At 34.9% G+C, this 17,812-nt stretch overlaps 1 protein-coding gene across 1 annotated transcript; it reads right to left on the bottom strand.

Annotated features, from left to right (window-relative positions):
* Positions 1-773: 773 nt before the first annotated feature.
* pkmb (pyruvate kinase M1/2b) lies at positions 774-13,746 on the bottom strand. The gene is made up of 11 exons (XM_079414827.1): positions 13,658-13,746; positions 11,682-11,866; positions 10,844-10,935; positions 7,685-7,816; positions 7,412-7,598; positions 7,033-7,303; positions 6,119-6,269; positions 5,887-6,039; positions 4,397-4,563; positions 2,454-2,635; positions 774-1,252 (listed from the first exon to the last, which is right to left on the bottom strand). Exons 2-11 carry the CDS (start codon positions 11,830-11,832, stop codon positions 1,146-1,148), a joined length of 1,593 nt encoding a protein of 530 aa, XP_079270953.1. The 5' UTR covers positions 11,833-11,866; positions 13,658-13,746; the 3' UTR covers positions 774-1,145.
* Positions 13,747-17,812: the final 4,066 nt, after the last annotated feature.

Below are 17,812 nucleotides of genomic sequence, written 5' to 3'. Positions count from 1 at the left end.
ATGGGTTAAACGCAGAGCACCAATTTCGAGTATGGGTCACCATACTTGACAATACGTCACGACTTTACTTTTTTTTTTACTTTACTTATTCTCCTTGCGGTGGATCCAAGCAGAGATTTCTTGTGAAGGACTGCTGACAGAATACACACCCAAGGCTGAAATGATGTTTATGGCAGCTATTATACTTTGTCTCCGCACTGAAGCTGGTGCTTCGTAAGAATTGATGTCAGCGAGCCCTGCTGGCGAATCAAAGCCTGGCTAAGCCTCACCCTATTTGCATACAAATTGACCAGCTGATCCCTGTCACTCTGACAATACAGCCAAGGTACACCCAGACTGCAAGCCCTGCTAATTACAGCGTGATCCCGTTATATTAATGCCAAATGGATCCCTAGTCTGGAATGAAACCTGATGCTCTGAAGTTTCCCCTTATGAATGCACTTTGAAAAGTTACCCAGTATGTTATGAATTTTAATTGCGCATCAGGACTTGCTGACTCACTCTGCATCCAAGCGGCTCCTGCACAGAAGATAAGAAGTTTTTATTTAGTTTTTTTCTTTTCTTCTTCTTCATTTTCTCTCAGTACCCTCCTCCCGGAGGAATATTCCGGACTACAGACCTTGAAGGCAAATCAGAGCTTTCTAATTCAAGCCATTAAATGTGTGAAATGCCAAGCACGTAGCATACATTCAGTATAATTTTTCTAAAAATATTGGATATTTCTTAGCATCAGAAGTTATTTAGAAGTTTAAACAGAGCAATGACATTGGACTGACCTACTTATCGAGATTCTGTATTTTCAATATAGTCCACAGGGTGGCGTTATATTTGCCTTTGACAATATATGAATAAAACTTTATGCTGTTTAATCGTTCTCAACAATAAAAACAAAGATTAAAACGTACAGGGAAAAATAATGTAATTCCATAATATCTCAGGATACAAAAAGTTACTGTAAACACATACAGTACAGTGCTGATGAAAATAATTTTCCAGTGGGATGAAAAGGGATTGATGGGAGAGGCATCACACGTCTATTTTTGGGACTTAAATATCTTCATTGGAGGCTGAACAGCTGACAAAATGTTTGCATGTGAAAACACACTGGGGGTTGGGGGTGTGGGGTACAGTTCATGAGGTTGAGCTCAAGGCACCACAACAATGCGCATGGTGTTGGTGTAGCCAGATCCTGGACGCCAGCCTGTGACAACGATGATAACGTCACCAGGCTTGAAGTACTTCCGGGCTTTGCCTGAAAATCAAAATGGAGGATGTAAATAAGGACTCAAGTACAAAGCTGAATGGTTTTAGGGCCTGATATATGATTGTCAAACAGTCTTGATCACATCTAAACCCATATTTACATTAAAAGCAGGGTAGGTGATTTGGTTTAAAAACTTTTTTTTTATGCTGGTTGAAGGTCTCTTCACTTCCCGACAGCAATCACTAAGTTAGTAGTCTACATGTATTTATATTGTCTGTGGAAGGCATTGGATGGTTGTCCAATCATAGCCCACGGTACGAGGAGTGGCTTTAGAGAGTGATTTGCAGGGAGGGTGAGATCTTATGCTTTCAAAGCTAGCTTACTATTGCTAGCCTCTCCGAAATCACCTACCCTACCTTTAACTTGATATTAAATTGCAGTTTGTGACTTTTAATACACACGTAAGCTTTTAGCTTTAGCTTTAAATGTCCTTGCACACCGAGTCTGAAATTTTCGCATGAGTTTTTTCGTATTCGTCATCCTAAAAATTCATCACGCACAGAAACCTTGCACACTGAGTCCGATGCATATTAATTTTAGTTTCGGAGGCAGTGTGTAAACAAAATAATTGACACAACGTGAGGTCGTATTTATTTTTCAACGTGCAAAAAAGACTCAGTGTGCAATGGCCTTAAAGCCGTTCACACCAAGAATGATAACTAAACAGATAACAACGATAACTATATTAGCGCACACTGCAGTTATGATGTAAAGTTAGTGGATTCTGATTGGCTGTCAAAGCTTTATCACCTGGAAAAAATCATTCTGAAAGTGATTCCAATTATATCATCCTTCGGTGTCGTTATCGTTATAGTTGTGGTGTGGAATTCACTTTGTATAGAATTAGAATTATTCTTAAAACTTTATAGTTAAAGTTGTGGTTGTAGTTATCATCCTTGGAGTGAATAATCCCATTTACACCAAAAACGATAAAGACAATTGTATTAGCATCCAAACCAACTTTCTGTTTATTATAAGCGTGCGCAACTACTGATATGTAAACTACTGATTATTGGCTACTGATAATTTTTTTTTAAATGGACTAAGTAAAGTGATCAAGTGGTTTTCTGTAGCAGCCACCAGCATCCTTTTAAAAAGTAACCTGCTCTGAATTATTTTAACTAAATCAATGTGCATCTGTTAGTGTCACACCAAATGAAGTGCTAGTTTTCTCTGGATGTCTCATTACCGATCTCCAGGGCGAAGCTGACACGTAGATCCACATCCTCAGCCCATACATCATTAGCAGGTTTGGTGTAGAGGATGGGGATGATGCCGCGATACAGGTGCAGCTGCCGGGCTGTCTGGCCGTTACGGGTCACGGCCATGATAGGAGCACGTGGCTTGTATCTGGACAGCAGCTGGGCAGACCTGAGGAGACAAAGACAGGGTGACACAAAATATTAAGACAGAATTATTATAGGTCGACACAAAATAGTAATACTTAATTATTATAGAAATAATAATAATAACAATAATAGTTAATTGATTCTTAATAATAATAAATATATTAATAATCATAATTAGTCATGGATAAGATGAGAACTAATGTTACCTAGGATTTTCATTGCTAATAAAACATGATTGTGTTTTATTGTTTTCGTGAAGCATATATTGTAATAGTTTAATATGTAACAATATATATTTATAAATACATTCAAAAGCAACCACAATATTAATAGTAGTAATAATTATTATTGTTAGAAAATATTAGGTAATAATAATAAAAATAATTATTGTTATTATTATTAACAATATTCTAATTAGTTATATTAATACTCCATTGCCAATAAAACAGTTTTATTGTTTTCACAAAGCATGTAATAAACATTTTATATAGCTAGTAGAACATGACTGTGTTTTATTGTTTTCATGAAGCATGCATTGTTTATGCATTAATTTAATATGCAACACATTATAAAATATATATGTAAAATAATTAAAGTAATTAACAATAACTGTTAATTATATTAATAATTATTATAGCTAGAAAATATCAAATAATAATAATAATCAACAACATTAATAACAATATTCTAAATAATGTTATATTCATATTTTATTGCTAGTGTATATATATACACACACAAACAAAATGTTAATTATAAATATTCATGTATTTTAAAAGTTACCAATTTAATTTAAAATTATATCAATAATAATTTATTTTAATTTGGAATTTTATTTACATGTCTAAAACAACACAGACCATAATTTTGAAAATAGACAACAAAGAAAAATGTTTATTTCTATAATAAATATATATCATTTATAATATAATTATAATATTTATTACAAAATTTGAAAATGTTGTTACATCCTGAAGAGTTTTATTTTGCAATAATGTTTGACTCACTGTGCATTATCCCCCTTAATCTGGCTTCCTACCAAATAAATAAACTTAAAAAGTTGGAATTGGAGTGGCAATTACTTTATTAAGTGACTGAGGTTTGTAAGAGGCATAAAACCAGCATAAGTATACAAAAACATCAATTATATAATTTAGTTGTCATTATACAAAATACTTGACAAGATAATGATGCAACTGACCAATCAGAATCAAGTATTCCAGACATACATGCAATAAATAGATAAAATGCAAATGCTGGGTATGAAATTGTATCTGCTCTGGTTGGAGTCAGCCGGAAAACGCACTCCTGCATACAAGCCCCAGTAAGGGTGCACTTTTGCCTCTCTGCAACCTACTGTGGGACAAGTGAATAAGGAGTTTAAATTAGCCTATGAAATGTCAAGGTTCAGGCCTGCAAAGGTCAGACTGTCTCGCTCCGGCGCAGTGACATGCATTTCGATCAGCCACAGGGCAAAACGGATAATATTTGAGAGCGAACGAGAGACAGCAAGGAAACTTAACTCAACACAAATTATAAAAATTAAGTGTTAAATATATTCTTAACTGGCAAATGAACATGTGCATCTTACAATGCATGCATATGTTTTGTCTGCTAAATGACAAAAGTAAAAAGTAAAGTAAAGTAAGTAAGTAAGTATATGTTTTACAATGTCATGTGCACGACACTGAGTAGAGGTCACTGTATCTAATATTAGAACCGTGTGTGTGTGTGTGTGTCAATGCCACTGTAAGCCTTTAGGGTTATTGAGAGTGTCTCTGACCTGCCACTCTTGGTGAGCACAATGATGGCACTGGCACAGCACTTGAAGGAAGCTTCCACTGCACCAATGGCCACGGACTCAGTGGGGTCACGAGTCAGATGGGTGGTACGACGAAGCTCTTCAAATAACTGCCTATGGAACATAGCGGCCTCGGCTTCACGGGCGATCTGATGCAACGTGAAGAAATGACACAAATGAGGAGACAAGAACCTTATTATTGTATTGCCATTGTATATATCACAGTATTACCATCTAATACCATCACTGGTATCCTGGTACCACCAGAGCACTTATTTTGATGGAGCTCTATTCAGTTTGACAATGATAAAAAACCTTTGCAGATAAATTAAGAAACCTTTGGTAGTGAGAGTAGTGCTGCATTTCCTCAAAAGCATGTGAGAAATCGTCACAACACCAGCCCAACAGACAATCTTAACTACAAATGGCTAAAAATGAACGAAAATTTACTCACCCTCAGGCCATCTAAGATGTAGATGAGTTTTAGTTCTTCATTGGAACCGTTTGAGAAATTTAGCATCACTTGCTCACCAATGGATCCTCTGCAGTGAATGGGTGCCGTCAGAATGAGAGTCCAAACAGCTGATAAAAACATCACAATAATCCACAAGTAATCCACATGACTCCAGTACATCAATTAATGTTTTATAAAGTTAAAAGCTGCATGTTAGTTGAAGAAAAATAATAAAAATCAAGGCTTTTTAATTAAAACCATTGTTTCTGGCCAAAATACTAGTCCATATTTCATAATCACGCTTCCTCCAGTGAAAATGTTCATCCCCTGTCATCCTCTCGCATCAAAATTAACAGATATATTCGCTTAAAAACTGTTTTGGACTATTTTCACTTGCAAACAATGCTTGATCTGTGCATATTTCTCTCCTGATTCAGACGAGATGACTTTTCACTGGAGAAAGTAATGTTATGAAAAGAGGACTCTTTTAACCAAAAGCAACGGTTTGAAATAAAAAAATGCATTAATGATGGATTTGGACAACTTTTCATTTCACAAGACTTTAATTCACTGGAGTCATGTGGATTACTTGTGGATTTTTGTGACGATTTTATCAACTGTTTGGACTCTAATTCTGACGGCACCCATTCACTGCAGAGGATCCATTGGTGAGCAAGAGATGTAATGCTAAACTTCTCCAAATCTGTATATTATTAACTATTGAGTATATATTAAGTGTATTATTTCCATAATAAATGTATGCTAAAGTATACTTTTTCACAAGGGTTACAGGTCATTGCACCTGTGCACAGTACCGTTACAGCTACAGCATTAGCATTTAGATAGTGTTTAGTTTTGCTAGATTTGCTTTTGGAGTTAAGAGGTTTAGGGTGAGATTACATGAATGTTCTGCTAAGCAAGCTAAACTTACAGTGTATTATTAATATATTATCATTAGTATACTTATTAGGCACCGGTCAGATAAAGCCAGAAGGTGGCGCTCTTGATGGTACAGTACCTGGTGCTGCGTGCGCACAGACTCTAGAGGGTATTCACCCTTTGCGGTCTCTCCGCTCAGCATGATACAGTCGGCGCCATCGAGCACGGCATTGGCCACGTCGTTGCTCTCGGCACGGGTGGGGCGGGGCTTCTTGATCATGCTCTCCAGCATCTGTCAGTCAAAGAGACAGTCAGATTGTGCTGGCTGAACTGAGCCGGCTCACTCGCTTCTGCATGGTGTCTGTCCTAACCTGTGTGGCGCAGATGATTGGTTTGCCAATCCTGTTGCAGCGACCAATCATCATCTTCTGAGCCAGGAACACCTTCTCAGTTGGGATCTCTATACCCAGATCTCCACGGGCAACCATGATACCATCGCTAGCCTCCAGGATCTCATCAAACCTACACAAATAAAGAAATAAAGAAATGCAAATAAAGAAGTAATCAGAGCAACAAACTCAATCTACAAACACACAGTAAGGAATGCCCACTTAAATAAATTCCAATTAATATACTGTATACATACAATATATTATGTTGCATTATATATTATACATACAAAAGGCACACATTTTTCATGTTTTTTAACGAAGTCTCTTATGCTATCCAAGGCGGCATTTATTTGATCAAAAAACAGTAAAAACTGTAATATTGTGAAATTATTACTATTTAAAATAACTGTTCAATTTTAAAATGTTTACATATATATAATTTTCAAGCTGAAATTTTAACAGCCATTCTTCAGTGTCACATGATCCTTTTGAAATTTGGTACTCAAGAAACATTTCTTATTATCATCAGTTAAGTTGAAAACAGTTATGTTTCAACTTAATATTTTAGTGGAAACTGTGATATTTTCTTTCAGGATTCTTTGATGAATAGAACGTTTATTTTACATAGAAATCTTTTGTAACATTATAAATGTCTTTGTCACTTTTGAATGAAAATTGAATGCATTCTTGCTGAAAAAAAAAATCTTACTGACCACAAACTTTTGAAAGGATATTTCTACATTGAAAATATTTTTTTAATAAATTTTTAATGTATATTTTTCAATATTTTAATTTGTTGGGGTTTTTTACTTATGAAATTTAATGATTATATAATCACTTTATATTAACAAATATTTAAATTTTATTTAATGTTTATTTATATTATCACTCACTTGCGCACACCCTCATGGTTCTCCAGCTTGCTGATGATCTTGATGTCTTTGCCTTTCTCTCCGAGCACCTTCCTGACAGCATGCACGTCAGCAGCTTTGCGGATAAAGGAGGCAAAAACCATGTCAACACCCTGCTCCACACCAAACTGAAGGTCCTGAATGTCCTTCTCAGACACTGCGGGTAGGTCAACATTGGTCCCGGGCAGGTTCACGCCTTTCTTGCTGCCCAACACGCCTCCGTTCTCAATCTCGCAGTTCAGGAAATCAGAACCTGGAACATTCAACAATGTTAAAACAACACAGTCCTGCTGTGATGTTTCAAAGGCTTGAAAATGCTATGTGGTTATGATAGGAGAGATTCATTGAACTTGAAACTCACCAATTTCCTTAACCTTGAGTGAAATAAGACCGTCGTCTACGTAAACATGGCTGCCCTGCTGCACCACCTTTGTGATGTTCTTGTAGTCCAGCCACAGAATCTTGTCATCGCAGTTGTCCTTGAAGCTGTCATCTAGAGTGAGCTTGATTATGTTACCCTTGACTAGCTTGACCTCCTCAGTGCCACTCTGAAGAAACCGCATACATACATGAGGTCTGAAACAAGAGTTTCAAATATTGAGAAGAACATCAGAAACCGAGATGCTATACTTACGCCCTTAATAAGTCCAGTCCTGATCTCAGGGCCTTTAGTATCCAGAGCAATGGCCACTGGTCGGTACTCAATGCTACCAGCTCCAAAACTCTCAATGGCTTCACGAACACTCTTGATGGTGTCAGCATGGTACTGCATTAAAAAGGTTATTTACAGTAAAGTGTCAGATGTTTGAAATATTAACTGTAAGTGAGCAGAAAATGTAATCTAAGAGTACAAATAGGGAAAATAAGTATTAACAAGAAGTAAATAGACAGTGACCAATACTGATAAGCTAAATTAGCACGTTAACACAGGCCATTAATTTAACGGTGTTAAAAATATTTAATGCAGTTAACTCAGGGGCGGGGCTAGGTTTGGCCACCCCAATCACAACTAATTTTCCTGTCCTGTTGTAATGTGCTCGTAGCACATGCTCTTCAATTGCACGCACAAATACAGCAGTGTGCTCTGCCTGTCACCTGTATCATTTCATAATAAAATGCAAATGAAACAATGAGCAATGACTGCCAGATCCACGGCACATTCAGCAGCAGCAGCTCTTAAAGTAATAGCAGTCAAATAACTTAATAACCAGCTGCTGTGATGTTTGTTCATCAAAGAACAGAAGAAAAAAAAGAGGTAATCAATAACTTTTGTAGCTTTAAGGATTCAACCATGTTTAAATTTCAATTTCAATTGATGATGAGTCTGGGCAAGGGATTAAGGGAGTCCGGGGTGACTGGTAAAGGGTATATATATATAAGATATATATATATGTTTATATCTTATATATAAGATATAAACTCTAAACTGACATTTTTTCTCAGAATTACAAGTTTATACCTTGCAATCCTGAGGTTATATCTCAATTCTGGATTTATTATCTCTTATATTGCTAAGAAATGCAAGATATATAGTCTGAATTGTGAGATGCGAAATATAATGTCAGAATTACAAAATATACAAGCAGAAACAAGCTTCCACTATATTATATTATATTATATTATATTATATTATATTATATGTGACCCTGGACCACAAAACTAGTCATAAGGGTAACTTTTTTTTAAAATTGAGATTTACACATCATCTGCAACCTAAATAAATAAGTTTTCCATTGATGTGTGGTTTGTTAGGATAGGACAATATTTGGCTGAGATACAACTATTTGAAAATCTGGAATCTGAGGGTGCCAAAAAAATCAAAATATTGAGAAAATCGCCTTTAAAGTTGTCCAAATGAAGTTCTTAGCAATGCATATTACTAATCAAAAATTAAGTTTTGATGTGTTTACAGTATGAAATTTACAAAATGTCTTCATGGAACATGATTTTTACTTAATACCTAAAGATTTGTTGTTTAAAAAAAAATCAATCATTTTGACACATACAATGTATTGTTGGCTATTGCTCCAAATATATCTGTGCTACTTAAGACTGGTTCTATATTATATTATATTATATTATATTGGCTCAACCCAACTTCATCATGTCATTTTTATATGGCACCATTTTTGTCCTTCAGAAACATTAAAAACTCTTTTTAGACTATTTTTTCTTCTTTGTTCTGCTTGTAGGCTGATTCTTGTCTGCAGAAGGAAGTTTTATCGATTGGCAGCGTGAGCTCTGAGTCCTGTAAAACTCTACTGAACATGATGTTACAAAATAAAAAGAACAAAGCGAACATGTCTTTTTTGCTGTAAAGTCTACAGCTCAGTCAGTGTCTCTGTCCTGTGTGTTCAATCACAGGCATGAGGCAGAGACAGAGGTATATATATAGAATCAGGGAGAGACAGGTTATGTTTCCAGTGACCCACAGAAACATTTGACTGCTTCTGATCTCAAACTGTTAGTTTCAGTGTATTATATGACTGGTCTGACAGCTTTACTGATAGTTAAGTCAAATTTTGGTTGTCGTCTCTGTGATTACAGACTGTGTGTAAGCAAATAACAAGACAACGTGTATTAGTGTCAATAATATAACAATGCCATATTAACAATAGAAAATTATTTCAAATTCATAAGTAACAAATACAATTTAGAGTGAAATGATACAAAAGGATAGTGTTGTATTGTGACTGTATAATGAATTTCAGATTAAAATGGATAAATATAAAATTAAAAAATGAAATCTCAGGTTAAATATGGTACATTTACAGTGATTCCAGGTCCAAGTATGATATTAGTATTAACAAATGTTAAAATAAAAACTAATATTAATGTTAGTATTAACATTTAATAATTATTAAGATAATAAATAGGATGATAAAATAAAGAAATATTTTAATGTAAATAAAAGTAAAAAAATATATGCTATATAGTTATAGCATGCATAGTATATATTAAAATAAAGTAAAATATAAATTTAGTAGAAATAGATAGTAGAATAGATCAATTAAGTTTGGTTAAACTAACAAGATTAAGAATTCCGTGAATTTTTAATAAATACCTTGCAATGTGCAAACTGTAATCGGCATATTTTTTATGTAAATAAAGGTGAAAATAAAATATAAGATTTAAACACACAATATAGTAAATTATTTGTAAGTCTTTAAATTACGTTTACATTTTTTACAAATATTTAATATTTTAATCATGATTTTCTATTTTTAAAATGGATTTAAAAAGAAGTTACCACATGAAGATGCTTAGTAATGCTCACTAGAACTCTCAATGAACTCTGTGCTAATATTTACTCGTCATATACTAGTAGCAACTTTATTAAAGACGAACATGAGCTATTGACCTTCTCAATCCCCCAGCCACAAATATCTACTGCCTCACTTCATGATAGCATGCTTAATGTAGTAATCTGTGGCAATGGTGCCATGCAAAAAAGGTAAAAAGCCATGACTTTTAAAGGGGAGAGGTCAGCACAGTCTAAACTCACCCTCTGGCTTGAGCCCAAGATGACTCTACTCAATGTATCGACTAGACAGATCAGTGCGGCTAACAAGATCAGCTTACAACTTCTGACATTTGAAGAGGCACGAGGGAAATACCACAATAATCGAGGATCTACGATTGTACGAAAGTCAAGGCTGGCTAAGAGGATGAAGACTTTTTGAACAACTCTTATTACAATATTATTAGACTGCTTGATGAAATAACAGTACATGTGTGGATCATTCCAGTGGAGGCTAACGGAAAATGTTGCATAATGGAGGAGATCATGTACCTCGTGAGTTCCATGGGAGAAGTTCATACGTGCAATGTTCATGCCGGACTTGATCATCTCCTTCAGGGTCTCCACAGATCGGGAGGCAGGTCCTGCATTAAGATAAAACATAACATTGAAAACATTTTGAGGGACAATTTGCAATAAAGGAATAATTCACCCAAAAATGAAAATTTGCTGAAAATTTACTCACCCTCAGGCCATCCAAGATGTAATTGAGTTTGTTTCTTCATTGGAACAGATATGGAGAAATCACTTGTTCACCAGTGGATCCTCTGCAGTGAATGGGTGCCGTCAGAATGAGAGTCCAAACAGCTGATAAAACATCACAATAATTCACAAGTAATTCACACAACTCCAGTCCATCAGTTAATGTCTTGTGAACTGATAAGTTGTTTTTAATAAACAAATCCATCAAGACGTTTTTAACTTCAAACTGTTGCTTCCAGTTAAAATACGAGTCCTTTATTTATAATAATGCTTTCTTCAGTGAACAAGCCTGAAATCAGCCGAGAAATTTAAAGTTCATTTGTTTTTACAAACACACAGTTTGTCACTTTACAAGACATTAACTGAGGGACTGGAGTTATGTGAATTACTTGTAGATTGCTGTGATGTATTTATCAGCTGTTTGGGCTCTCATTCTGACGGCACCCATTCACTGCAGAGGATCCATTGGTGAGCAAGTGATGTTATGCTAAATTTCTATAAATCTTTTACAAATTCATCTACAAAACAAACCAAAGAAACTCATCTACATCTTGGTCTGAGGATGAGTAAATGTTCAGCAAATTTTTGGGTGAACTATTCCTTTAAGTTCCTTAAATGGTTCACTGACCGATCGTGCAGACGATGCCTGTGTTGCGAGACACTGTAGGCTCAGAGTCGATGTCCAGCAGACACAGGTGCTCCAGGAAGGTTTCTGCCATAGCAGCATGCATCTGCTGCGCCTGAATGACGGCAGAGCCCGTAGTCTTCGTCTGAGACATGGCTGGAGCTGGGTCCGCGGCTGCTAGAAAAGTCCTGGAAGAAAAAGAGACAAAGCAGATATAGATGACTTATGCAAGGACAGTGATTATTTTGAGAGATTTTTTTTTTATCCTCAGGCCTTTGGAAACACCTTTCTTTTCTGTACACAAAAGGACAGGATATCAAAGATGCTAAAATTTTGACCTTCCTTGTGAAAAAGAAGTACACTTTACCATACTTTTAAAAAAAGAGTATTTATTATGGAAACAATATACTTTAAAAGAATATACTTAAGTGCAAACTGAATTTAATGTTTTTCGACACTTAACTGCATGATAGTTGCAATTAAATGAAAACGTATTATAGTTTAAATTTATTTTAAATGCAAGTGATTTAACTTAGCGCTTTTTAGACCCTCTTAAGCAGGACTTAAGTACATATCTTCAAGCAATTTCTTTTGCATTTGAAATATGGTTAAAGTGAACTGCTGAATATACTGACAAGCATTTAAAAAAGTGAAGTGACATACTTCCAAGTATGGTGACCCATACTCGGAATTCGTGCTCTGCATTTGACCCATCCAACTTGCACACACACAGCAGTGAACACACACACACCGTGAACACACACCCGGAGCAGTAGGCAGCCATTTATGCTGCGGCGCCCGGGGAGCAGTTGGGGGTTCGGTGCCTTGCTCAAGGGCACCTCAGTCGTGGTATTGAGGGTGGAGAGAGCGCTGGACATTCACTCCCCCCGCCTACAATCCCTACCGGCCCGAGACTCGAACCCGCAACCTTTGGATTACGAGTCCGACTCTCTAACCATTAGGCCACGACTTCCCCTGACTTTATTGTCAACTTATCATTTCATTTATATTAAATCTTGTATGTAATAAATTTTAACACATTTTGTAATTACACATTTGTAATGATAAATTAACACTTAAGTACATTTAATACATATGAACTTTAAATATAAAATCAAATAACACACTATAGTTAAAATCATCAAGTATTACAGGTGTTTAGTATGTTAGTCAGTGAATCAAAATTAGTTTACCTCTTTAAAGCACAATAAAATGATCAAAAAATACTTTGACGCAAAACTAAAATTAATGCAAAGTACATTTTTTAAAGTCTACTTGTGTTTAGAAGCAGTCATGAAAGTGCTATATCTTTTAGTACACTTAAGTGGCCTTTTCATTCATTTTATATTATCTGCAAGTACATTTTTAATATACTTTTAGGATTTAAAGTACCCTACAAGTGCAATTCATATGCAATTAAGCACAGTTCCTTTTCACAAGGCTGAACAAAGCAAGATATTCACAGAATAATGACTTAAATTTCATTCAGATGCTTGCACAAAGTTATGATATGGTTTAACGTGGTTCAAGAGAGTAAATGAGAGCCAGTGGCAGCACTGCCTGATTCAGAAAGGAAGAGTGTGTTTAAATGCATGACTGCACACACACATTCCAGCAAACTGTGATCTCAGGGTAAAAACACAACTTGTCAAAGTAATAAAATATAGTGTATAAATATAATAATTATTATAAATATCATGTCAATAAACACCAAAACATGTTAAAGTTTTAACCAAACTGATTTAAGTCAATGAATTAATATGTAAATTATTAATAACTTTTAGCTCCAATTTTCACCAGAAAATGGCAGGTTCACTTTTTTAAAATATTTATTTCTAATCATATTTAAGGTCCAAATATACGTTTATTTTATTAGCAAAAATGTCTCCAAACATCTAAAGCGTGCTTTCAGTTCATAATAGGTATCTATTTTGATCTGCACTGTTTAAATGATCTGCTAAGTTCAGTGCCTCTCCTACCTCAGAAGATGAACGCCTGCGGGAACTTCTGATCTCTTCCTCCGCCACTGTCTGAACTTATCCAGCCTGAACTGACCGGCACTACTTCCCACAGCTCAGCGTGTTCCTCCGACAGGTCTGTATAGTTCAATATTTTGAATTGAGTGAAAATTATTACATTAATAATATTAATACTACGATATATTGATATATTAATATATTTATGATATATATTGGGGACTATTTCACTTGGCGCGAACTCAGATTAATAGGAACTTGATACAGAGTGTCATCGTTTCATTTTGGGATTCAGTGAACAAAAAACACGTTACAAACATTTTCTTGTATGAATTCAGATTTCCATATAATATTTTAATTTGCTATTCTATTTGATTTTTATTGCTAATTAAAGTATTTTACGATTCTATTTCACTCCACACTGTTTACAGAAGGCCTACATAAGACTTTACTCCGAACCCTCGCCACTCCTTCATGTCATTTCATAAATACCAGCCATTACAGGCATCTGGAGTACTAATAATAGCTCAAGGCCTACAGCTGAAACTTTGATGCCCATGATAGAAGAGCTGCTTGTTTGATTTGTTGCCTATTCTGTATGCCATTTCCACAGAGTAGGAAAGGTCAGTTCATCTGACGCTTTGCATATATATCCAAATAATGTTTGTCACAATTAATCTGTCATTAAATTCACTACACATACTTACCCTTCAGTGTGTAAACTAGAAAGTCATTGCTAGTGTTGCAGACATGATGATTGATGGGTAACAGTATGGGTGACCTTTAAAAATGCATAGCTTCCTGTCTAACATTAGGCCATACAGTTTTGCCCGCTAACAGTCATGTTTTGAAATGTTGAATGAAAAATGTTGGTTTCTATGCAAAATCATAATGTTTCTTTTTGATTAACTTCTAGGGAGGCCATAGCCTACCTCCATTTCCATCCTCTGGTACAGTATGTTTTCCACGTCAAATGGCACGTCTCAAGGAAACCCTTGACAAGTGAAACACGAAAAATACATCTGGCAGGAATGGACACCTTATAGGTATGGGTTTGCTTTATCATATCACACATTGATCTGAATTACAGGTTTGCGGTTTCATACATACTTCACAAGCAGCATGTACTGGTAATGAAGTAAGTATTATAAGTAATAAGTCATTAGAAAGCATCTGCTATTAACATGAATATTACTTAATGTATTTTTAATGTCAGTCTCTTTGATGCATTCATGTAATAATATAGTCATCTAGCACACCATTTTTACCTGATTTAATTTTAAGAGAGATAACTACCTAAAGATTTGTTGTCACCCTTTTCACTTAAAAATGTTAAATATTTAAATGATTAATCATTTAAATTAAATTATTATATGACTATTAATAACAATAATAATAGTGTTGTTGTTCTGCTATGTTTAGACTTGAAAAATGTATAGGTAAATTAATATGAAAAAAAAAGAATTAAATTCTTAAAAAATAGAAGGGATACAGAAAATAAATATGATTATTATTGTTTAAATATTAATATATACTAATTGGCAGCAAGATTTGAATTCTTTGAGAATATTCTGTGGTGAAATTTTATTTTATTTTATTTTATTAACTTTTAAATATGCAAAATGAGCCCCAACATTTATTTCTAAAGTCTTTTACCTCTTCTGTTGATGTTTCTATGAGTAAGACAACCACTATCTCCCTCTAGTGGACAATAGATAATACTGAAAACATCAGGTTAACTTGGACAGCTTGTGTCTGTAAGTGTATCCTGTCTCTATATGCAGAGGTTATATTTAAACACCCTGAGCTCAAGGCACACCCTACTTTTAATCTACATCTGCAGTAGCCAGCATTCTTGTCAAACAGTAGATATTTTCCCTATACTCTGTTTAACACATCCTCTATACATTCATATCTCCAGACATTGGGAGATAAGGTTTGTCGTGCTAAATTTAGATCCATTTGCTTTTAACTGAGGTTCAGCTGTCTCTGGTGCATATGCAGGAACAAATGTGCCGTTTCATACATTCCACAAAGAACTGATTGTATTGTATAGTATTGTCGAGGCATTTAAGATAATTATTTTATTTAATTATTTATGCATAGAGTTTATTGCTTAATAATTACATAATAATTTAGTAAAACATTGTATTATTTAAATGTATTTTTAGAATTTTAACTAGTATTACTGCTTCTTTATCCCATTGTCAGTTATGTAATAGAATGACAGACAGCACATTTTCTAACCAGAGAGAGTCTTAATTAAACATTTAACATTTTAATTGTGACATTTTGAACCGTCTGTAATGTACACAGTGACTTTATGCAGTTTTAGGTGGGTGCTAGTGCTACATCTTCAGTACCTGCATTAGTGTAGGACCAAACATTACCAGGTGCCTGAGACCTGGATAATTACAGGTGAAGGCTAGGATGTTGTGTCTGAGATCACACAAATTACTTAACTTGCATATTGTAAAAGCTGATTTTGGTACTGATTTTTGTACTGGAAAGATGTATGTCTAAAAAAAAATGTGAACATGATAAAAATGGGACGGTTTGGGCCATTGGGAGGTTAAATTCTTGTGTGTTCATGATCTCCTCTGCTTTGTACCTTTCTGACAGTTAAATGGGCTGCACTCGCACAGTCTCCACCACCATCCATCTCTTTCAGATCTCCTGTGTTGTTCCCCACCCACTAGAATGACTAAATGATGAGGTACTGTCACAAAGCAACCTATTTTTATCCACTCAAAGTTCTTGTTAAAATTATAAATTATGAAAATGACTTTGTTGAAAGCTTAACATACCTGAAACAGGATGTTTTTGTTGAGGACTGAGGCCTGTCAGGGCAAGTCATATGAATATTTATAATCTTTATAATTATCATTAAGTACCAGACATTAAGTGGAGCACCAATGCTTATTGATTTGCTATAAGGAACAGAACAAAATAGAATTGAACAGAATACAACAGGACAAAAAACAAAGCAGAACATAATAGAAAAACTGAACAGAACACAACTCAGCAGATCCAAATATGATATAATACAACAGTAGTATAGAATAGAACAAAAAATAACAGAACAGAACACAACAGAATAAAATAGAGCTCAACACACCACAGAAGAGCCGAATAGAATAGAAAGCAGAATAAAATTCAGCTCACCACAGAAAAACTAAATACAATAAAACACAACTCAAAATAGAATAGAATTTAACACATCACCGAAGAGCAGAAAACCACACCACACAACTCAGTAGAGCAGGACAGATAGAATTGAAATTCAAACAGAGCACTGAATGGAATTAAACTACAAAAAGATCATAACAGAATACCACCATAAAACAGAATAGAATAAAACATTGGAACAGAACTCAACACACCACACCAGAATAGAACAAAATAAAACAGCACAGCATAAAATTAAACTTTAAACAAAAGAATAGCATAGAACAAAACAAAACTCAACACAATAGGCTAAAACACCACAGAACAGAACTTAACACACCATAAAAGAACAGAAATTTAATAAAACAGTAGATTAGAACTCAGCATGAAACAGAAAAACAAAATAGATGAGAACACATAATAGAATTCAACTCACCACAATAGAGTAGAATAGAACAGCATAAAAGGACTGAATAAAATAAAACAATCAAATAGAAAACAAAATAGTATAAACAAAAATAAATAGAATGAATTAGAGCAGAATATAGAATAGAAAACAAAACTCAACACAATAGACTAGAACACAACAGAACAGAACTTAACACACCATAAAAGAACACATTCGAATAAAAGATAGAATAGAATAGAACACACCATAAAATAACGTAAATGAAAAAATCTAATAAAATAGAACACAGCACTGCACAGACAAATAGAATAGAATGTAGAATAGAAAACATGACTCAACACAATAGAAGAGAGCAACAGATCCACCCTTTATTAAATGAATGACACACACAGTGTCAGGGAGTGTATAACACAGCATCCATTAAGAGATGAAAATATCAGGTCATGGACACGCAGGGGGTTGCTTTTGATCTTCTGTTCCATGATCTACCAGGCATGTCTCTTCTACTCACCCCTCCTCCCCTCTTGCTACTAGCACACTGGCTGTCAGCTGCCGGTCTCATGACCCGGACGGCACGCACT

This window comes from Barbus barbus (assembly GCF_936440315.1).
Source record: "Barbus barbus genome assembly, chromosome: 50".
NCBI lineage: Eukaryota > Metazoa > Chordata > Actinopteri > Cypriniformes > Cyprinidae > Barbus > Barbus barbus.
This window is presented reverse-complemented; position numbering and strand designations above follow the sequence as displayed.